Genomic DNA, 22,929 nt, shown 5'->3' with positions numbered 1-22,929 from the left:
CTTCCTACCTTCCCTCCTGTCTGCCTCTCTGCCCATCCACGTAATAGTTGAGGTAGCTGTGATCTGTGTTCTCCCCTCTCTTCCCCCAATGCCAGAAGGATTAACCATGGGTGCAGTCAATAAGGTTCTTACAAGGGAACAGTCCATTAAGCAGAACAGACACTTGCTCAGACTTCTAGCGTCACTTCAATTTCTGTATTGCAGATGGCACTGTGACTAGAGATAATTCATGACATGCTTGCCAGTAATTTGGTTGTTACCATGCAGTCTTGCACTTCTGGCACCTATTAACTATGCCACAGTGGTAACACCACATCATCTTATGGGTCCAGGATGACCGACACTGAGCCCAAAACAATGAGATCACCAATAGCACAAATGCTGATAAATCACCAGTAATAAGTGAACACAAGGGTATAAGAAAATATGCACCAGAAAGAGCAAAGCACCACCTAACTCGGTGTCTTGCTTCAGAGGCAAACAGAGAATACCTAAACCAGAGTAGAAGAACAAAGCAAACATCTCAGATACTCCCTTTATCACCATGGACCTATCTTGCAGACAAGCAGAGGTGATTTAATTAATATAATTTAATTTAATTAATATAATTTAATAGCTCATGATGCATGTTTGTTTCATGAATGTCTCCAGCTCGTTTTTGAACTAAGTTTCCAGCACCTATACCGCCATATTAGATCACACTAAAGGGTAAAGAGGAGGAGTCGGAGGTGGGAAAAGAGGCTAATGAAATGCCGTCAGTTTGACTTCGGTTGAAAAAGGAAACCACTCCACTTGCATGCAATATCCTTCACAACAGTAACTTAAGTGCTCATGATTTTGAAACTCTACGCTAATCAAAATGGCAGTTGGCACTTAAGGGGCTGTGACGTTACTGTATGGTTCTGAAATGCTTCTTTTTGCAGCCTGCCCTGCAGCTGACACTGACACTAACCTTAACCGTGAGCAGCGTGAACCTTCACTTCCACTCCCTGGCTTCCTTGAGATTCAGCCACGTCCTTCTCTCCTGTTCTCCCGCTGTACTGAAGGCTGCAAATAAGCTTGTCCCTTGTAAGATTCAGTCTCAATAGGCTCTGTGCTCCGTGGTGGTACGAAGTTTAGCACCCAGTGCTTCACACTGGAGGACGCATTCCCTGGCCCACTTTCCATCCCTCCATCCTTTCCATAGATCTGTTTGAAGCGATCAGTTTGCTCCCTGTGCTGCACATCAGTCTGCTGCTGCTTGCCCAGCTGTCCTGGGAAGGGCTCCTACACGTCGGTGTTTCTCAGACTCCAGATGAATTAAAAGTTCTGTGGAAAAAAAAGAAAACAGAGATTAACCAGAAATCCAAGGCACTTTTCTGGCACTGCAGACAATATACCATGCAAAAAAAAAAAAAGGGAAATGAAGAGCTAAGCATTAAAGGTGGGTTTATGAATCAGCAGTAGATTCCAAGATGCAGAAGGCATATGGGAAGTAAAGTCTTAAAAGAGCCTGAAAGTAGAGGTATAGAGGGATGATGATCTGGCATGAGACCCGTCATGTGGTGATTCTCCACGAGGAGGGCAGCGAGCAGACAGGAGCGCCATTCCAAACAGCTTCTCCCACTGAGCAGGGAGGATTTTCCCAGCTGAAGTTCAGCTTGTGCCTACACCGGCATAGCAGAGGGGCTCTGAGCTACGCCGGGCTAAAACCCTTACTGCAGGCATTGGGTATTATTAGCAAGCCAAAAGTTAGAGACAGCTAAAACTTCCACCACATCAGATGTGCTTTTATGTTACTGTAAGTTAAGCGCATGAAATAAGTGTTAAAATGATTGCCAACCTAAAAATGTATTTTTTTAATAAATGCAGTTTGCCTACTTTTACCAAGGCTTCTTTTTACTGTAACCATAAAAACTTTAATTCCCTATACCTACAATTTTCTCTTTCGAATTATACTTTCATAGTTCGTTCACTCTACAGTCAGCCAGCTTAATTTGTAACTCATATAGACTTTCTGCCCAGCAACAGCAAGAGGAAAAATTCAAAAGAAAAAAGACATCATACCAGATAAAAGACAGAAACTGGCAGGGTGACGTGAGGTTTTTAATTACCTAGTTTTCAATTTGGCGGGTTCCAGAATCGTAGGAACAGGACGGGGCAACGAGACTTGAAGGGACTGGACACGATGATGCAGCGCTGCCCACACTGTTCCATCTCGAAGTGCCAGGGTGGGGTTTGGAAACACAGAACCAGGATCAACCATGACACGCTTTGCCAGCTTGGGTGACCTCACAGCAAAAGCATGCGGGACAACCTCCGACAAAAGGCCGCTTTACTCTTTGTAGGTTGCTTTCTAAACCTAATTCTTAGTGTGTGAGAGCAACCAGAGCGTGTCTGAATAGGGAACAACTAACAAAGGCCTGTGGTATCGAGTGCCTTTAAGGCCTAATGGCCTGTTTAGGAGTATCAAAACCAAACATAAGTTATTTTTACTGCCGAAGAGGTGGAGCACCTTTATTCCAGCAGGACGGGCTGGCTCCTCAGACACCGAGGGCCCCTCCGAGCCTGCGGTAGGCCCCGCCGTGGGGGAACCAGGCGGCGAGAGGCCTCGCACCCATCTGGGAGACGGACTTGGGCCGCCGGGGCCCGCGCACCGCTGGCCGAAGCCCGGGCAAGGCGGCTGCCTCTGCCCGGCGGGGAGGTTCTCCCTAACCCGACAGCGCGAGCGGCGCTGCCTTCGAAGCGGGGCTGCCCCGCGATGCGGCCGGCGCCTCCCCCTCAGCGCCCGCCCCGCAGCCTGACGCGAGGCGCCTGAGGCGCGGCGCGCGGCCGGGGCGGGCTGAGGGGATGGGGGGGGGCGCGGCCTTCCCGCCCCTCCCGCCGCCTCTCGCGAGGCCGCCACCGCCCCCCCCGGCCCACGTCACAGGCGGAGCAGACGGGGACAACATGGCGGAGCGACGGAGGCACAGGAAGCGGATCCAGGTAGCCCAGGCTCTCCCTCCCTCCCTCCCCGGCCCGCTCCCCCTCCCTCCCTCCCCGGCCCGCTCCCCCTCGCCGGACGGCAGCTCCCTCTCCCCCGTTCTCTGGGCGGGCTGCGCCGGGCGGCCCGGCCGCCCCTCGGAGGGGCTTCCCCCGCGGCTCCGCGGTCTCCCCGCCCCGACGCCGTGCCGTTGCGAGGGGGCGGCGGTGAGGGAAGCGCCGTCGCCTCGGTAGAACCCGGGCTGGCACCGGGGGGGACGGGTTTTCCTCAGAATTTTCTAGCAAACTCGTCAGTACTGGTGCAGGTTGGAGCCCGCGGCGGGGGAGCGCAGGGGGGAGCGCTCTCGGGGACTGAGGGGCGGCCGGTGGGGCAGCGCGGCCGCGGCCTCCCGCCTGTGCCAGGGCCCGGCGGCTCTGCCCTCGCGGGGGCCGCTCCCTCGGCAGCGGAGGGGGAGGCTTCCAGCCGCTGCCTGCGTTTAACGGCAGCGTTGTGCTCAGGGTCTCGCCCCGTACCGCTGTCGGGCGGTAGCTTAGGGGGTAAATCAACCCTCAGAATACCCAGGCGAGGCGGAGCTGACGCCCGGCGCGTCGGTTCCAGCGGCTCGTAAGCCAAAGGCATGGGACCCATGGTATCGGTGCCTCGAAAACAAACGTGACCCAACCAGGAAATGATGCCGTGAGGAAAGGAAATTTGTTTTTAGACAACGTAAACAAACAGCCGCGTCTAAAAATAGACCCGATCAGCTTTGAGATCACGTTAAAATGTAGTGATAATTGTGTGGTGTCACTTAAAGGCGAAGTGAGGACTGCTTAGGTGTGCTCACTTACCTGGAAGTCTGGACTCCTCAGTACATAACACTGAGTTTTTACAGAGGTTTTTAGTGCATGTTTTGGGCGTAGTTACAGCATCAGATATTATAATGCCTGCTACTGTTAGGTATTACTAACCCTAAGCCTAAATAGTGTTTGGTTTTTGATTTATTGCTCTGCTGTTAAATGGTGATAATACTCATGACAGAAATCATGGAGCCGTTCAACAATGTACGTCATCTTTCTGCTTGGTTGCCCTCTCTCCTTTCCCTTCCTTTCCTGTCCCAGCCCACTTTCCCTTCCCACAAGAACATGATGTGTCTGTACTTGTGTTGATTCCTTTTTTACCTTTAATTCTGATTACTGGGGGAGGGGAGAAATGCAAAGAGTGATTAATCAAAATCTCGTTAAGCAAGCCTTATCAATCACGGCATTCAATTAGTTATTGTAAAACATTACAGAATTATTCTCTCTTCATAATCGTCATAGACTGTCCCTTAGCAAGGATGGTAACAGCTCAATAAAGCATCCATCAAAATCAAATTAAATGTAACTTAATGTTTTGTGCAATACCCAAGGCTGTGGTCTTGCAAGCACTTAAGCACACGTATAATTTCAAGCCTGTTAGCAGTAAAAGCATTTCCTGGATTGTTAGTAATGAAATCGATGTCTGGGTGTTAACACTTAAGGTTTAAGATTGTGGCCTAAATTTGTGATAGAATTATGCAGATAAATGTGCCTTGCATCTTAGTAGTTTCCCAGTGTGTGTCAACAACAATGGGAAGACAAGACAGCGAACAAAGAATACTGTTGAATGCCCAAAGGGTGTTCTTCACTGGTCAGTGGATAAAACAACATGTATTTTTCTTGGTAGTTGGTTTTGGGGTACTTTAAGCTTTTTGAACTTTATTGGCATAGTTACAGTATGATTATCACGTTTCAGGATAATGCTGCAAGTTTCTTCTTTTAAAGTGGAGTCTGGGGTTTTTATCTGTAGGTGTTTCAAGTGCTTTAGAAGTGTGTACTTATTTTAGGGTGATGTGTACCCCTTAACAGAGACTGTTTATCATAGTGTATGCAACTGTGGCATTTGAATACTCCATCGTCATGAAGCAGAGCTCTATTTCTTGACAAAAGTAAGGCTCTGAAGAGGAGACGGTGTATTTAGCTGTGGAAGAGGCTGAGGTAATAGAGTTCAATTACAAATACTACATGTGCAGAACTCAGGTTCTGAATAATTTTTATAGGATTTTTGAGTCTGCCATCAAGATTGGAATCCTGGTAGTTAGGTCTGCTAGCTGCCCATGAGATGAGACCTGAAAAAAGTCTCAATACAGTAGTTCACAGTTCTGTCAAGTCTGCTTTCTGTGTTTTCCATTGGAGGTGGTAACAGGAAGGATCTGTTTTATAGAATGCATCTTCATGAAAAGATACATTGCCCAATCTGTCTTGCATAGCTCTGCTAACAAGCTGAAAGTTACGGAAGCTGCAGAAATCCTAACTTCGAAAGTTTGAATAAAGACATTTTAGAGGTAAAGTTTTCAAAGTGTCATTCCTGGTGGTAATTTAACTGTAATTAACATGGAGATTACTTCAGACATGCAGTAGTGAAAAGAGACTGGTCTGTGGATCATTTGGACTAGATGACCCACAGAGGTCCCTTCCAACCCCTACCATTCTGTGGGATGCAGATTGCTCGAGCCAGTGGGCTCCCACATGATTCAAATTCTGAAATCAAGAATGATTGCCATGTATAAAGGACTTATTAAAAGAAAAACAACATGTATTGTCTAATGGCTAGTTTAATATTCTTTCTTTAGTCGGATGCATCTCAAAAGATGGGAGATGTCTTTGAATGCCTGTTACTCCAGCAACCTGATGAAAGCTATTTCGTTTCTTGGGGAAAAAAATACGGTTCCATAGGTATCCTGAAATACTCACTTAAGCACAAAGTCTTCGGAGTTGGTTACTTTGACAGGCATTCAGCTGGGTAACACGTGGCACTTTGGTGGCAGGGCTGCAATTCGACTGTTAAGTAGGCATTAAGTTTTAATTACATTGGCCAGGTTCCATTGTGCCCGGTGTTATTCTGCCCATGTGAAGTCTTGTTTATCTTTGTGTTGCGATTAACAGCACTTGCAGAGCACCTCAGTGCTGCGTCCTCTACTCTAGAGATGCTAATGCATATCAATACTGCTCTTACAAATAGAGAAGAGAGTTCTTGAGCAGTGTTCAGGCAAATGTCTCGCTGCAAATTGATGGCTGAGGTGGCATCAATGCCGTGTACACACCATTAATGGTATGTAACTTCCTTATTGACTTTTTTTTTTCTCTTGAATCACTGGATTCAAGCTTTGAGGTTCTCCTGATGGAGGACATCTACTAATCAGTATTAACTGTTGTAGCCCATAGTTCTGTCGTGTCTTCTGCTGGAAGGAAAATGTGAACAGCTGCATTGCTGCTTCCTGTGCTACAGTTGTTTGTGAATGAGTATAGGAAGGATCTTCCGAAATGACAATGCAATGGTTTTCCAGTAACGCAGATTTTAATCTAGCTTGTCCATTTGTGTTTATTTTCTCATAAATTCTAGTAAAGCTGAGGGGAATGATAACAAAGGAGAATGGCTAAATAACTTTGTCAAAAGTGAGTGGTATCAGGTGACAGAGGAGGAAGAAACAAAGATTGAGAGGGGGAAAAAAACTGAAAAAAGAAAAAAAAAAGGAATTAAAAGTAGCAGCCCGACTTGTCATTAAAACAAGAATTGCTGTCTTTCGAAAATCTGAGTTACGTTTTTGGAGGTGGGAAGGGAAAAAGTCGAAGCAACTGGCCTGGGGTTAGAAGAAGACTGAAGCTGCCGTGTTTCAAAATACTGTACATTGCTCCTTTGGCGTGTGTTTTAGAACACTGTATGTTTACAGCTTTTGCTCAAAAAAATTAGTGGTGGCTGCAAAGAAAGAAGGAAGAGAACAAATACTTCTGTTTTTATAGGATATGTGTAGGACAAAAAAAATCTGTTAATCTTTTTTCTGTGAAGAAAAGGTAATGTCTTGTGGCTAGCACAGAGCCACAGTAATCCAGAAGAGCTGGCTTTGCTGCGTGGCTCTGCCACAGTTTATTTTAAGAGACCTCGGACCATCCACGTACTGGTCATCAGTGCAAGAGTTAGACAATTTTGTGCTTGTTGGTCACCGAAGAAAACACAAATGGAGTCCTGAGAGCATGTCCTAGGACCCTAACGTGTTTGTTTCCCACCTACCCACCCTTACCCAGTGATCTATGGAATCATGCTGATTTGTGTGCTTTTTCTCTGTCCTGCTGCACCCTGGTTCATTTTAGGCCAAGTATAAATGTGTCAGCAGAATGGATGAGGAATACCCACTCCCCTGCCACAGAACATCTTCTAGTCTAAGGTCCTGAGAGTCAGCAGGGGAGGGGAAAGATAAGCTTGCGATGCAGCCCAAGCTTTGATGTGCTCAGAGCATCTTCAGAGAAGGTAACACTAATACAGTTGTAGTGTCCTTACAATATGAGGGATAGAACATGAGTGGACACACTGTTATTTTTGACGTAGCCTCTCAGCTTGAAAAACAGCCTGCAGGTGACAAAGGTGCCTGAATTTCTTGTGTTTCTTAGCTGAAAACTGTATGAACTATTAGGCTTCAGAAGTCTTCTGTGAGGAACGGTGTTCTGAAAATCTGAGTTCTCAGATGTAGGAGCAAAGAAATAAACTAGATATTCATTTTATTGAAATCAAAGAATTTTTAAGACCCCTTTAAAACAGAGGAGCGTAAATTCTTGTAATGCATTTGTCTGCACGTGAAATAACTTGCTAGTGACAGTCATAATTTACTCTATTCTGATTTTCCAGAAACCTTGTTTACATTACAGTGTTGTGGAAGGAAATAATCCTACCTTGTCATGCCTCTGTCCTCGCAACTGTCATGCAAAAGGGGGAAAAAAGGAGTGAAATTTCAAACCACGAAAAATATACTCTGGCCTTTTGACATCAGTTGAAGGGTTCCAGGAGTAGAAGAACCTGAATAAGTTGTACTTAGGTAGAGATGAGAGGGAGAAGAAAGCTCATGGGCACACTGGTTTTAATATCTCAGTTCAGATGTTTTTATTTTAATGTGTACAGGCCTCTTGTCTGCTGCAGTCCCAGTGGCAGGCTGAATTAACTGGGAACTACATCAGCATACTGAAGGAAGTTCAGAATGTACTGTGTTATACTTTGATTTGGGAGATAATGGTAAAAAAATAATTTGATTAGGGTTTTCCGTTCACTTCAGTGGGTCTGGAAGGCCCCTGGGTTTGAAAATGTCAACGTTGTTTTATGAATTCGTATAGGAGAGAATTGTGATAGGAATGCTTGAGAATTATTCTTAAAAATTGTAAAATTTAAGTGCATTTCTAGTAAATAGGTAGGCTAAGCACTGCTTTTCCTGTCTCCCTGTAGATGGAGTTCTTTTGTCTAGATAAATACGAAATTGGGTTTGATTTTATTTTTAAAGGCATTCTTCCAGAGTTTGTAAATTATCAGGGATCATAAATCTCTAAATTTTACTTGCTGTTTAGTGACAACATGCATTTTTCGATATTTAATATCAAAGCAGATGCAAGGGTCTAAACCAAAGTGTAGAACAAAAGTACTTGGAAGCTTGAAACTGTCCTATTTTTTTTATTAATTGAAAACAGTTTAATCATAGAATTTGAATTAAGAAGACATTTTACAACATTCCAGAAATATATTGCCTGAAATGTTTCTTAAATCTTTCTGCCTATCTCCTGTAAAAGCAAACTTGAAATACCAGGAAGTTTTCGTATGCTTTTGAAGGCTGTGTCATCTGTTTCAAAGCTTTGTAATTTATTGAGAACTACCCCTGGATTCATTTGAAATGCCTGGGTCTTCACTATTTTTACAACTGAACATAAAGATTGGTAAAACTGCGTGTTTAAAAAGTTGTGCTTAAGATACTGAAATTCTCAGTGCATTTATTGATTTAATTTTATCATGAAATTTAATACCGTTTTCTGTCAATGATCTGTTTTAATATTTTAACAGAAGCCTGGCTCTGCAAATAAAGGGATGAAAATAGGGTGAAAAATGGGGAACAAATTGCAGGGGAAAGTTTCTTGGAATGAGCTCAGTTAAACTGTGGCACTCTCTCACAGGGAAGCTCTTTTGTTTGGGGTGTTACGAAACCATCCCACAGAAAAGGACAAAGCAATAGATAGTAAGAAGCAATCAAAAAAAAAATTCTCCTGGTGCCAGCCACTGCCTGTATAGCTCATCACATGACCTAGCAGAATCATAAATATTTGAGGAAGAAAAAAATATCCTAGCAGAGGAATTAACATTGATGTGATATCTGTAGCTTCTCTGACTGTTTTGCTGTCTGTGCTGTGAAGAAGAATGTTTGCCCTGTGAATTGTTCGAAGTTTAATTTTCTGGTAAGAAATACCAGAAAAGCATTCTTTTGAAACAATTGCTGCCTGTAGTCGTCAGTCTCCATGGTACCTTAGTGTGTGTGCCATATGGTAACGATGGTACACGCTCATTCATTTTCTTTAAATGCTTTGTAACTCATTTTGTTGCTATTAAACCAAATCTGTTTTGGTACCAAACTTGGTAGTAGCATCAGTGATTTACAATTACTGGTACAACTGTACCATATAAGGGGACATCACAGCACGGCATATAAATTATGTGCATACTTGCACTGCCAGTTAGTGAACAGTTTTCCATGAGTTATCTGATATTTCATACAGATTTTTAAAATTGTGGGTGGGGGGAAGATTGAACATGGAGAAAGAGCGAATTTAACCTATGTGAGGACTGCTGAGATCACATGGCTGAATTTAGGCACATGTTTGTAAAACTGTCTGACTGGTTGAGTATGAGGGCGTATTTCTGCACACATATAAATAGGCTTTAAAAAATGTCAATAATCTCAAAACTGACGAACTATGGAGTGCTTTTGGTAATTTGGATATCTTATGTCTCTATTATTCTCCTTAAAATTGTCCTCAAGTAGGAAAAGCAACAGTCTCATCTGGAAGGATAATTTATTAACCAGTTGATTTTGAAAGTTAGCTGTGCAAACTGTTGAAAATTAACAGCTCTCGCCATCTGAAGTTTGTATTCTGGTGTAACAACATCTATTTGACCTCGCATTTCTGCTTAACGTGCTTCTTGTGATACTATGGTTATACATCTTAAAAGCGGTAGTGGAGGTAGTGTGTGATTATTGACCTTTAAAAACATGTCTGTAAATAAAATCTTTAAATTCTATATATTCCTGTAAAGCATCAGTCTGTTTTGTGGCTTCTAGAATCTGTTTCTTTGGCCAGCATGAGAAGGATAGGTACAGAAACAGTACTGCCAGTCTGAAAAGTTGTCCTAGGGTTTCCCTGTTGCTGATCTACCACGGCCCGGGGGATTTGGAGAATTAAGCCTTACTGATTCTAAGCACTCTCACAGAAAGGGATTTTGAGGAAGTTTGCATGAGTCGGTGTAATAAGCCAAATGTTTGTTTCAGATGTGTTTTTGTGAAGGAGGAACATTAGAAAGGTCTTCCTTTCCGGCTTACAAATATTAGGTCTTAATTTTACATAATGAAAAATGCCCATCTCCATCGTTCTGTTTTGGAAATCTTCGAATGCTGCTACCTCCCTGAAAGTTGGTAAATGTACAGAATTTATGAATGTGTGCAGACTAAGGGCTGCTTTTTTTTGTAAAACAGCTGTTTCAACGTTTGTGTACCTCATCCTGCTGTGCTTCATGCTGATGTTCCTAGTCTCTAGACTGGGAGGGTCTCAGTGGTACTCTGAAGTCTGAGTCATTTTGTAGTTGTGCAGTGGTGCTGAAATTGTCTAGCCAAATCTTTCCACTTCTTTTCAATATGGTTTTCTCCTCTTTCACGTGAAATCCAGACTGCTTTGTATTCTGACAACATGCCTGCGTTGCTGTCATTCCATATGTGCTTGTTCCTCACTGTTGTTTTTCTTTGCTCCAAGCTCCACAGCTGTTTCCATCCAAGCTTGTATGTCTTGAGCAGCTTTCCGTGTGCCCAATCCTCTCCTCTTGGTTCCTCCTGTAGTGTGCTCTTTTTTTGCAGAGCTGTTAAACAAGTTTATAGTCATTACCTTCGGATCATCTAACTTCAGAATTCCTGCTTTTTTGCTGTATGTAAACAGAAGGTTATGGGGAAAAATGACTTGACCTATTTTTACACCTTTTTACATTTTTGTTTGTTCTTTATTGCCATAAAATAATGAGAACTTTGCAATATCTGATTTTTAAGCCCAAATGAGTAATTTTCCCATGTGTTTAAAACTGTATTAATTTTGCACTTTTACTGTTGTAGGAGGTTGGTGAGCCATTCAAGGAGGAGAAGGCTGTTGCTAAATACTTACGTTTCAACTGTCCGACAAAATCCACCAACATGATGGGCCACCGAGTTGATTATTTTATCGGTAGGGTTGCTTTTAAGCAGAGAATGAAACTTTCTTTTTCTAACGTTGTACTTGGGGGAGGCAGGGGGACTGTTTTTGTTTTATTATTAGTGCTTTTTCTAATAACTACTGATCTTACAGTTTGGTTTTGAAAACTTATCTAGGTATTAGATAGCCATAAAATTAATCTTATCAGCTTGAAGTAAACACAATAAACTTTTCTTTCTGGACAACTACACACCTTTAAATCACAGCAAGTGATGTATTTCAGAATAGTGGCTAGTCTTACTTTAAAGATTGAGACGATGTGGAACATCACCAGAACTGACTGACTGGTTGGTTTGGTTCAAGGAATATAGACTAAATGTTAAAATCAATGTCATTAATTTTAAAGCATTTTTTAATTCCATTTTTCCCTCTAGCCTCAAAAGCTGTGGATTGCCTCCTGGATTCTAAATGGGCCAAGGCAAAGAAAGGAGAAGAGGCTTTATTTACAACCCGAGAGTCTGTAGTTGATTATTGCAACAGGTATGACCTAGCCTCATTCATCATTTTTATTAATGAGAGTAGTTGTCAGGATGCCTTAGATATTTAGGAACGAATTTCACTTGGGCTCCTTTGATAAAAGAACTTCCTGCATTCTAAAACACTTGTGGTTGTATGTAAAAGTAATAATTTCATTTTTATTACTGAGTTAGAGGGTGTAACACGAGAAATTGAAACAATGTAGTTTCATCACCTTTCTTCTCAAAACTCTCTCATGCTTTCATTATGCTGCTTGGGGCAGCACGATGAACAAAACAATTTTCCTAAATTTTGTAGTTATTTCAGGTTGGTAGGTTCAGAGCTCTCAAACATCTCCTTCCCATGGACGTAGTCTGCCATCGTGGCAGAAGCTGGACTTGGAGGTTGAGTTTATGCCTCTCAGTGGTATTTCTCTGCTGCTTAGTGTGCTCTGGGTGTTTTGTTTAGATGAATGGCATATTCTGACTATATCTCATTTGGGGCAGATGCATAGGGTTGAGGGGACTGCCTATATTTGTACAGCTCTGCGAAAGTTACTTAGAAATGAAGAATATGGCTTATATTTAGTCTTTTTTTCTAGCTTCTTTTAGATAGCCATCCAGCAAGGTGAGATTCTTCCTCCAGTTCCAGGGCCGAGGCAGGGCTGATCCTGTGTTTGAACTTTAATACTTTTGCTGATTTCTTCAAAAAAGTTTAGAAAAAAGCATTATTTTAATGCAAGCAGAAAAACAAGTTTTCCCTTCCAGAGTCTTTGGACCAAGGTAGGAGTCTGCGTGTTTGTTCTTCAGTTACTGAAGCATCGGATGAGATAACAGTTGGTTAAGTCCTTCAGCTCCAGCAGTGTAAGGAATGCTTGTGTAGTGTGTAAAGAACATGAGTTCAGCCCTCTGTTCTCTGGCACTGATCTTTATCACCAGTATCATTTCGTGCCCTGATGATCCATTTGGCACCATGCCATGTCTGCAGTTTGGTTTCTTTTGCTCACTTCTATATTGCTAATAATGCTAAGGACGCCTTTGGTCACTGAAGCCGTTTTCAGAGTTTTAAACATTAGCACTGCCTGCTTCCTTTGCCTTTTGGAAGGGATGGAAGAATATCCTAACACAGAAATAATCCCTTCAGTATAAAAGGCTGCTTAGGCTCTTTTTCGTATTAAAAACAAGTGCCTTAACTTTCTTGGTGTGGCTATTGCTTGTTTTACCTGCCCTGTCAAACAAAAAAAACAAATATCAGATCCTGCTCCTTCATCCTGTGTCAACTGCATCGATCAGTTACATGTTGAAAGCAAGTTACTAACTGAACTCGTAATGCTGCTCCAGTACATAGGGTCTCCTGGTACACTTATATATTGATCTCAGTTCAGTAAGTTTTCTTTTGAGGGGTTTTGTTCACAAATAAGCTACATCAATAATGCCTTGTTCAGCAGATCTATAGAGGGTTAACAGGTCAGGAATTAGCAAGCAGTCTGGACTTCAAGTGAAGGTCGGTCTCGCCTCAGGACCTGGCTGTTGGCCGCACTGGTACTGTGGCTCCACACGCTGAGCAGTAGCTCTGGCGCAGTCCCATCTTTTTATATTCCATCAGAGACAGAGGTAGCTCCTGCAAGTGGAAGAGCTGTGCTGCAGGCCAGACCTGCCCTGTGCACTGCTCGGTACCTGAGCCACCTAAACTTCTAGCTGTGAAGAAAAGTAGTTTCTCCCAAACAAGTGATTTTCTGTTGCTAGAAAGAGAATCCATGTCAACAGTTGTCTGAAGGAAGGGGGGCTTTTTGATACACCTGACACAACTGTTTGATAGTCAGCATGCACATGAGTTTAATTAGTAGAATGACTTCTCTCTCTTTAGCGAGTTTTCCCAATTTAGCAAGCAGTGCACCATAAGGATTTGGTCTGCAGCAAGAGATGAAAGAAACCAAGAACAAATCAAATTGTTTTGGAGCATAGGACCGGGCTTTTCAGTGTGAATGGGTGCTTGGATTTCACACCCTGCAGCTTCCTCTCAGTCTGAAGAGCAGTGTTCGCTACTGCTCTTCCTGTTCTGAATTTGGCTATGGTCCTTTCAAGGACCTTACTTGTTGGTGACATCCTTAAGACTACTAAATACTACTTCCTGGTGCCCCGCTGGCCATATCTAGTTGCTATAAGGTATCTTTGTAGCTGACGTGATTGGAATGCTTGCGTGTGTAACCCAGTTCCAACGGGGTGGTTTTATTCATCACACACCTCTTACCAAGGAACTTGATAAGCCATGTGTCCACTTTCTTATTTTTGCTATGAAATACATCGACATGGACTTGAAAATAGATATTAGACGGAGTTGTATTATTGGGAATGATAATTAAATTGACCTGATGACTTCCTCCATACTGTGTCTGTGTATTCATTTATATCTAGGCAAAATGCTGCCACAGCAAGTATGGGTTTTACCTAGTTTTGAGCAGATGAACAAACAAAGCAAAGCAAGAGGTGAGACACAGGATAATTAGGTCTGGTGTATTTAGTTGTAAATAGAGCAGGCGACGGTCACCTCAGTCTTTCAGTTGTGCTACTCATATTAGATAGATAATCTAGACTGGTATCTCATAACATAATCGAGTGTAAACATTATTATCGCAGCCACACTTAAATGTGTCTTTTAACTTTTTTCATTTTAAGACTCCTGAAAAAACAGTTCTTTCATCGAGCGTTAAAAGTGATGAAAATGAAACCTGACAAGGATACAAAGAAAGAAAAGGAAAAAGGCAAGGCTGAGAGTGGGAAGGAAGAGGAGAAAAAGAGCAAGAAGGAGAGTGGCAAAGATGAAAAAACTAAGAAGGAGAAAGAAAAGGAAAAGAAAAAGGATGGTGAAAAAGAGGAGTGTAAGAAGGTAAGTGCTGTCTGTAAGAGAAGAGACAAACCTGTAACAGAGAACACATTAACTGATGGTTAAGATTACATTGGCTTAAAAATATGGTTGGTTGTTCAAAAATGTGACATACCTGTTTTTGCCTGTTTTCATCTCCGAAATACGCTGCTTTTTTTTTTAACTTTAGAGTTGTTCTGATCTTGATGTAGATCCAAAAAAAAGGCTTCAGTGAGGCCTCTGTGTACCTCATCACCTTCTAATGTGGACTGAGTTAATAAAAATCTACTTCTCTTCAGCTGCCGCAGGCAGTGATGCCCTGTACGAGTGTACATGAGCATCGAGCGATGCACATGACCGAACGTCTCGAGCAGTGCAGCTGCACATGTGAAACAAAAACAGTTTTGCAGTGTTTGGTAATAAGAATGTTTGGAATGTAATATTTGATACTTGGTGCTTGTAAACAGCTCTGTGATAGTGTAGTTTTTGTGTGTGACAGCTCTATTACTGATCTGTGTAATGCCTTGTTTTCACAGACTTCTGATTTACTTTCTTTAAAGTTCAAACTATTACTATACAAGTTTTCATATGTTTTTTCATGTTTTCATTCCTGATTTATTTTATTAGCAGAGCAGAATTCCTGAATTAAAATGTTAGGAATCTGCAGGAGAAACTTGATGAAGGGATGTGGTTTTTTCTTCTGTATGCAGTGGTGTGAATCCAGTGTGAGTTAGCAGGCTAGTGCTCAAAATTATTCCAGATGCTCCTGAGTGAAATTATGAAACATTTAGTGAGAGGTGGAGTCCATATGTACAGAGGTCTAGATCTCACAAGAAAGCTACATGGCTAATAAAACAATTATGAAAAAAACCAACTTGCTGGCAGTCTAAACATAGAAGTCAGTGTAAGATTACATAAATCTTGAGGTCCTTCAGAATGCTGGTTATGGAAGTTATGAACTCCTCCAAGTTCCTGTCATCTGGAGTGTTACATTATTAAAAGTAATGTTAATTTTTAAACTAATCATTAATTATTGAACTGATATTTTAGTGGATTATATAAGCCAGTGGGTAGTAACTTGAACAACACAGGGCGAAAATTAGAAAGTTAATTTCAAGCAAAGAGAAGGAAGGAGGAGACAGGGAAGAGGAAGTGCAAGATGCAGAAAGAGACTGAGGAGGGTAGAGAATAAACAGGCAGAAACTGCTTCTGAAAGGACGCCTGTGTGGTAAATACAGCACCAAGGAGCCCAGGAATTCTAATGAAGTTAGTGACTGTGGTGTACCGTGTTCTTGATCTTTGTGCAGGCTTTCTGTTAGTATCAGCAGAGCTTCGCTATGCATTTGAAGACGTCATGTAATCCTGAAGTCATAGTCTAGTCCTTAGACACTAACTAAAATAAATTTTCTCTTTCCTTTCTATTTTCTTTCATTTTTGAGGTACCCAGTTGGTAGTAAATGACAACAGGAGGAAATAAAGCATCTTAAGTTCACGTTCACGCTTCTTTTTTAAGCTTGTGAAAAGTTATCAGACTCAATGTATTAAAATACTAGAAATTAAAACCCTTTCTTTTTTATTATTTTTTTTAATAAATATAATTTGTGCTTATCCTCAGGATGAGACACCAGGAACACCCAAGAAAAAGGAAACTAAGAGGAAGTTTAAACTTGAGCCACACGAAGACCAGGTTTTCTTGGACGGAAATGAGGTAAGATTTATGGGTACTTTCTAACTTCTAGTGTCAATGTACTATTCTCAGATAATAGGTTAATTTACGGGATTTCTGCAGCCTCTGTCTTGACATGTTGAAAGAAAAATGAATGGCCATGTGATGGCTGATGCTGACACATCGTATTTTTAGGTATTTGCAAAGAGGTTAGAGGGAGATAAATGTAGGACAGTAACTCAGAAAAATCTAAAAGAAGGCTTAATTGCCCGTAGTTTACGTGTTGGTGGCCATGAAGTGAAATGTTTGTTCTCGGGGCGCAAGGGGGTGTTGGAGCAGGCTGCCCACAGCGGTGCTGCATCCTCTGTCCTCAGAGGCTTTCGAGACCGGATTGCGTAAAGCCCCTAGTAACCTGGGCAGGCCCCGCAGCTGACCCTGCTTTGAACAGGAGGGTGGCCTGGAGACTGCCTGAGGTCCCTTCCAACCCTGGTTACCCACTGGCCGTTGCCATGCTGAAATATTTCTAAACAAAACACAAGCCTTTTAGAACACGATGGTCAGTCACTGGCGGGGAAACCAAAACTACCTGCCATCCAGAGGCTGGCTGACTTTGTGATCTGGGCAGATGGGTGATGCCTAGGCGTTCCCGAGTTCTCATCCACTGAACTTGTGGTCTTAAATACTTCTCTGTACTTTCCTGGAAGACAAATAATTGAATTCTTTAACAGCTCTGTAAAGTACAGAGTCATATTTGTGCTGTTAAGATTTGGTAGAAGTGGTAAGTCTTCACTTCAGCAGAGTCATACTGTGCTCTGTGTTGAAGCTGTGTGTCACTGTACTGGAATCTGCCCTAAGATTCTTGTATAGCTTTGGTTATAAAACATACATGGCAGTGAACACTGTAAATAAATCACTTGTGCCGAAAATGTGCTTCCTTGAAGTATCTTTATTTTACTCTTCTCGATCAGTCCTTTTATAACCCACCTTGCTCTGTTTCATCCCAGCTGGCGTAGAGTCACAGCTGCCTCCGATCTTCTCCATTGTCTTGTACGTGGAGTAACCAGGATGGCACGCCACACTCAAAGTGAGGGTGCAGAACGCTGTTTGCAGTACAACAGTATTTACTTTTTGTCTTAATGTTGTTTACTTTTTTGTTTATTAATGAGCTGACATTTTTTAAGAACTGCAACTCCCAAGAACTTTCTTTAAGTAGTAGCTAATTTGGAGCCAGTCCTTGGGTATTTACATTAGAGCAGTTTTTTTCCATTCATTATTTTGCACTTAAAAACACTGGATGTTACACACTATCTTACTGCCCAGTCACCAGTCATGATCTTCGGTTTGTTTGGGCTCACAGAACAGTTGACTGGCAGCAGAGCTACGCCTGCGCACAGTCAAATTCCACACCCTGTGAGAAGTAGAATATTGAATACGTGTTGCATCACACTGAAAAACTGTATTACTGCCTCTAAGATGTCTTCCTGGTAGTTCATATCAGCTCGTCTGCTATGAGGGTTGCTGGTTTCTAGCGATCAGCAGCTTCTTTTCACAATTAATAGCCAAGATTCAAACTGTTCAGTTTGGTAAGAAAAAAAAAATCCTATTTTTCTAGTTCAGAAAATCCGGCCCTTTACCAAGAAGTTTTTTCAAATAAGGCTGAGCAAGTCTGATTCAAATGGATCCACAGTTCTCGCACAAATATTTTGTATGGAGTGTTGCAACTGTAGATGTTTAGGTAACTGCGCTGTGGCACAGAGGGTACAATTATACTTACCTGGAGCCATCAAATGGGACTTAACCTGAGTTGAGCATTTCAGCTGGTTGCTTTGTTCCACAGGTTCAGTCTGGGTTTTTTTACCTTAAGGGAATCTCTTCAAAGCTAGAAATATTTTTTGTTTACTCTTGGTGGACCTGAGAAACTTTATTTTTTTACAAAAGTTTTTTGGCTTCATGGTGAACAACATTAATGAATAAAGACAGATAAAAACAAACCTTGATTCAGTGGTATTTCTGAATCTTTCATTTCCCCATCGATTTTACTGTCTGATGGTTTTCCCCAGGATTTTACATCACCTGTAAGTTACTCTGGATACAGCTTCTCTCGCGAAGCAATTGTATGAGAGATCCAGCCTGAGATTCCCACAGTTTCTGACGCAGTACCGAAGCTCCTTCCCCTCCCAGCTGGAAGGCTCCAGCACAGCCTGTGCCCTGCCCAGCTCTGCCCTGGGTCCTGCCTCAGCAGCACAGTGTCCTTCGGCCTCCAGCACGTAGCTGAGGCAGCGGCGTGGGCGCGCAGGTGTCCAGCCCCTTGGATGCCTGTCTCCTTTTGCAGCTTTTTCACTGGCAGAAACCCGTTTCAAGTCCTGTTCCAAGTATAGCCCTGCCCCCAGTACACGACCTCTTGCCCTGCTCCTCTCCCCGATACGGTAGTGACCGCAGGGACTTGTTCAGCACCAAGTATTATAGCACGGCAGTAAGCGTTTGGATGAGGGAATAAATGAAATCATATATTAGAGAGCTGCTTTTTCAAGTGTAAACCAGATTATTTCTTTTGTAGGTGTATGTGTGGATCTATGACCCTGTTCACTTTAAAACTTTTGCCATGGGACTTGTACTTGGTAAGTACAAGCAGGTACTAGTGAGCACATCATGAATGTACGCCTAGTGTCAACAGGCCTCTCTGTCCCTGGGGAGGTTTGCCTTCAGTTTAAGCATGATTTGGTACCAATCATGTGAATTTTGATCTCAGGATGGAGAGGCTGCATGTGTTTAAAACAAACCAACCTGAAACATGCCTTAGCAAATGTCTGAACTTGCACAAGGTTGCAAGCTGTTTATTTCCGTTGCTTTAAGCTAACAAGTAAGTTGCCCAATAGTCAAATGTGGGTTATATAAAAATGTAAAAGATGTTAAAGGAATTATTTTAAACTGAGTGATACCTTTCTGACCCTAGAACTTGCATTTGTGTAGGATAAGCCAAATCAGTTAATTTTATTTTTTTTAATCTAAATTAGAATTGATGTGAACTGACGTCAGTGAGCTCAGAGATCGTTGTACTGCTGTCCTAATGCCCTTGACCTGTACCTTCCAGCTTCCTCACCCCGAGAGAGCCACCTGTCCTGAGAGTCCATGCCATCCATCCCTTGGGGCCACATTCAGGCCTTTGACCAGCCCCTGGGGCCACCACGATCTCTACCCAGCTCCCTGTGCCTGTGTCCTGCTGCTCTGGTTGTAGGCAGCTCCCTGCTTACATCTTTGCTCATGCCCTCTCCTCAGAGGTGACCTCTTTGCTTGGCTGACTAAGCACAGCGACCTAGAGTTGCTGGATGTGGTGTCTGCCTGCCCAGTACGAAAACAGGAGCAGTGCCACTAGACCAGGTTTCGGTCAAGGCCTAAAATACTGTACTGAAATATATCAGTAGCTCATGCTATGCTAAGCCTGTACCTTGACTAAATGGTAAGCCTAGAACCTTTATACATGTGCCAGGAGAAACTAATTGTGCTTCTCATGCTTTTCTTCTTTTATCTTTCTATGTAGTGATTGCCGTTATAGCTGCAACTCTGTTCCCGCTCTGGCCAGCAGAAATGCGTGTTGGCGTTTATTACCTCAGTGTAGGCGCAGGCTGTTTTGTTGCCAGTATTCTTCTTCTTGCCGTTGGTAAGTGTCGGTCATCGTCAGTTTATCTGCAGGTGAAGTCTAAAAGGGCGAGGCACGGCCTGCGTCTTAACCGTGGTCCGAGCGGTGCGGCTGCCTCGCTGCCCAGTGCGGTGGTGGTAGCAGTAGCCAGGCGGATTCCCTGTGCGCATTTTGCTCCTGGCCACTGGGCGTCAGAGTTGGGCCGCTGAAAGAAAGAGAGCACACACTTGTGTCACCTGCTCGTGTTTCCTGTACAGTGTTTCCTGTATGGCCGAGATCGGTTTACTGCCTCTGTTTAAAAAAAAAAAATAGAAACCAACCCAAAAATGGGCAAAAGAAACCCAAGAGCTGTACCTAAGAACAAATTCAGTGGTGAGAGTGGTGTAACCAGGATTTTAAAGCTTTCTTTGGCTTGCATTTCTTCCGCGGAGGGGATTAAGAGCTAAATCGTAGATAAAATACATGGTTAGTGGCGCGGGGGAGACGTGGTAAGGACAAATTATTCCACGCTGCCGTTGCAGAATGAGAGATTTTCCCCCAGGGTCACCCCTGCCCCTGGCTTGGGGTGGGTGTTAGCAGTGGATATTTCTTACACCATAGTTGTACAGTGTGGATGTTTATAATAAAACCAAACATTTTCCTTTTCCATACAGCTCGCTGCATCCTCTTCCTTATCATCTGGCTCATCACTGGAGGAAGGCATCACTTCTGGTTCTTGCCAAATCTTACAGCAGACGTGGGATTCATTGACTCCTTCAGGCCCCTGTACACACACGAATACAAAGGACCAAAAGCAGACTCAAAGAAAGAGGAAAAGTCAGAATCCAAAAAGCAGCAAAAATACGACAGTGAGGAGAAATCAGATAGTGAGAAGAAGGAAGACGACGATGGGAAAACAGAAGCAACGAGGAACTTGGGAACAGACGGCTCGGGAGGAGAGCGACATTCAGACACTGACAGTGACAGGCGTGAAGACGACAGGTCCCAGCACAGTAGTGGAAATGGAAACGACTTTGAAATGATCACAAAAGAGGAACTGGAACAGCAAACAGATGAAGAGGATTGTGAAGAGGAAGAGGAGGAAGATACCGAAAGTAGGCCTTCACATGAAAAATCATAACTCACTGTGGTTTGGGGACTAAGTATGTGCAAATGGTTGGATTTTCTTTGTTGGCTGATCACCAAAACATAGACCATACAGTAGCGTCTTTGTTTGCTGAAATATACGTGTTACCAAACAGTTTTATATCTAGTTCCTTCATTTTTTTAACCATTAACTTGATTACTTGGTACTATGTTAATCATTAATATCCATTTACGGAAGTTTTATCAATCTGACAAGTTTTCTATTGATTGATAGATTGCCCAGATCGTCCTCAAACATACTGAAAAACATAGTTTTCTGGTACTTGCATAACTGGTCGATTAGTTTAGCTTCTCAAACTTGCTTTTGTAAAACAGGTAAAAGTTGAATGACCAAATTATTCCTAGTTATACTCATTTGATAGCTAGTTAAGTGAAGCCCTTCTTAGCCCACAGCTTTCTTGATATTTTTCTTGATTTTATTTTCAAAAGATTGTGAAAACTTTCCTAAGAAAACTAGTTTTAGCAGAAGTATTTACTGAAAATGTAAAAAGCTGGTAGTGCTGCGTTTGGCTGCAGTGTTCTGTGTTTCTCCAGACTGTGTGCCAGCAACTGAGGAAATCCAAACTGGTTTTGTACATCTGGTTCAGAGAAAGATGTCATCTCCAGCAGGTGAAGGAAGCAGCACCGTTTGGAAATTACGGCTGTTTTTTTTCTCCTGCTCCATCATAATTAAAAAAAAAATGTATTCTGTACATAATTTACAAATAAAGCAAACCATTTACTTTAACTGCTACTTATTATTTAGAGATTTGATCCGGCATTCAGTTTGTATTATTGAAGCCATTTTGTGGTGTACCTATCGGAGAAATGCAAGTCAAGAGGACCTCACAGAATATTTGTGTATGATTGGTAGCTGTTCCACAAGAGCTTTAGTTTTGTGCCAACATTCCATGTATCTGAGTAAATTGATCTTTATTAAATTAAAGCAAACAACATAGCTGTATGTATGCCTTAATGTTAAAACTTTCTATATTCTAGAACTGGAATACTTTTTAAACTGAAGAGGCAGGAGAGTGTTCATCTGTTCAGAAATGTAGGTAACTCGAAGCTGATATGAAGTGGTCATTAATAATTTGTTTATAAATATCTTGGAGTAGTCTGTGCCATTTCTCTTGCGCATCTCTTTCTGCTGGATGGTTGGAGGATGTACTGTATGTTTCGGTTAACAAAACACACATTTGAGAAGTTAAGACTTAGCATCATTCCTCTAGATGACTTCAACAGTAACTATAGACTTGATTGTCTCCTGAACCCACTCAGAGAAGATAAGGGTAAGCTTGACGTTCTAATAACTGACTTAGAGAACTTTCTTCATATCCTAAATTGCTTCCCCTTCCCACCAGCATCAGCATTTTGCATGAAGATAATAATTTTTCAGACTTTGCAAATATGTAAATCATAAGGGGTGCGCTGATAAACAATTCATGGATATGAGGTAGTGCTTAAATCTCCTCAATATTTACTCCATAAGGGAACAGATAAATTGGATCACTTTTTTATTAATCGAGCAAAAAATTAAAGGGCCCATTACCTGAATGGACTGACTTCTGGACACTTGTGTGTTATCACTGATTAAAGTAGCTAACGAAGTCCTGTCACTGTCTGTAGTACCTTATGAGATGGGCGTAACATAACTGTGAAGGGTCTTGACCAACAGCTGCCTCTTCCCTTGCTGAGCAGCTGGTGTAAGACACTGCTCACACAGAGGCTAGTTGCCTTAGTGCTTGTGTTTCACACCTTCCTGTCCGGTGTTGCGGACAGAGCTGCATTTCTTTCTGCGCAAGAGTCTTCAGCTTGTTGGTGCGGTACCGCGTGGTATGTCTGACCTGAAGAGCGAGTGCTGCAGCTTGCTTGGTAACTTGCTGTTAACCACGCACGTGCAGAGTTT

General features: G+C 42.4%; 1 protein-coding gene across 1 annotated transcript; it reads left to right on the top strand.

Annotated features, from left to right (window-relative positions):
- Positions 1–2,872: 2,872 nt before the first annotated feature.
- On the top strand, positions 2,873–22,127 carry SEC62 (SEC62 preprotein translocation factor). Its single transcript, XM_075418351.1, has 8 exons — positions 2,873–2,964; positions 11,139–11,247; positions 11,649–11,754; positions 14,406–14,616; positions 16,208–16,300; positions 18,816–18,876; positions 19,797–19,916; positions 20,549–22,127. Exons 1-8 carry the CDS (start codon positions 2,929–2,931, stop codon positions 21,013–21,015), a joined length of 1,203 nt encoding a protein of 400 aa, XP_075274466.1. The 5' UTR covers positions 2,873–2,928; the 3' UTR covers positions 21,016–22,127.
- The last annotated feature ends 802 nt before the right edge of the window (positions 22,128–22,929 follow it).

Source organism: Opisthocomus hoazin, chromosome 4, assembly GCF_030867145.1.
Source record: "Opisthocomus hoazin isolate bOpiHoa1 chromosome 4, bOpiHoa1.hap1, whole genome shotgun sequence".
NCBI classification, from domain to species: domain Eukaryota; kingdom Metazoa; phylum Chordata; class Aves; order Opisthocomiformes; family Opisthocomidae; genus Opisthocomus; species Opisthocomus hoazin.
This window is presented reverse-complemented; position numbering and strand designations above follow the sequence as displayed.

Excerpts from the sequence above, each read along its gene's own strand:
- SEC62 (XM_075418351.1), top strand. The coding sequence starts at position 2,929 with ATGGCGGAGCGACGGAGGCACAGGAAGCGGATCCAG. Across the intron at positions 16,301-18,815 it reads TTTTCTTGGACGGAAATGAG|GTGTATGTGTGGATCTATGA; the intron begins GTAAGATTTATG and ends TTTCTTTTGTAG. Across the intron at positions 18,877-19,796 it reads TGCCATGGGACTTGTACTTG|TGATTGCCGTTATAGCTGCA; the intron begins GTAAGTACAAGC and ends CTTTCTATGTAG.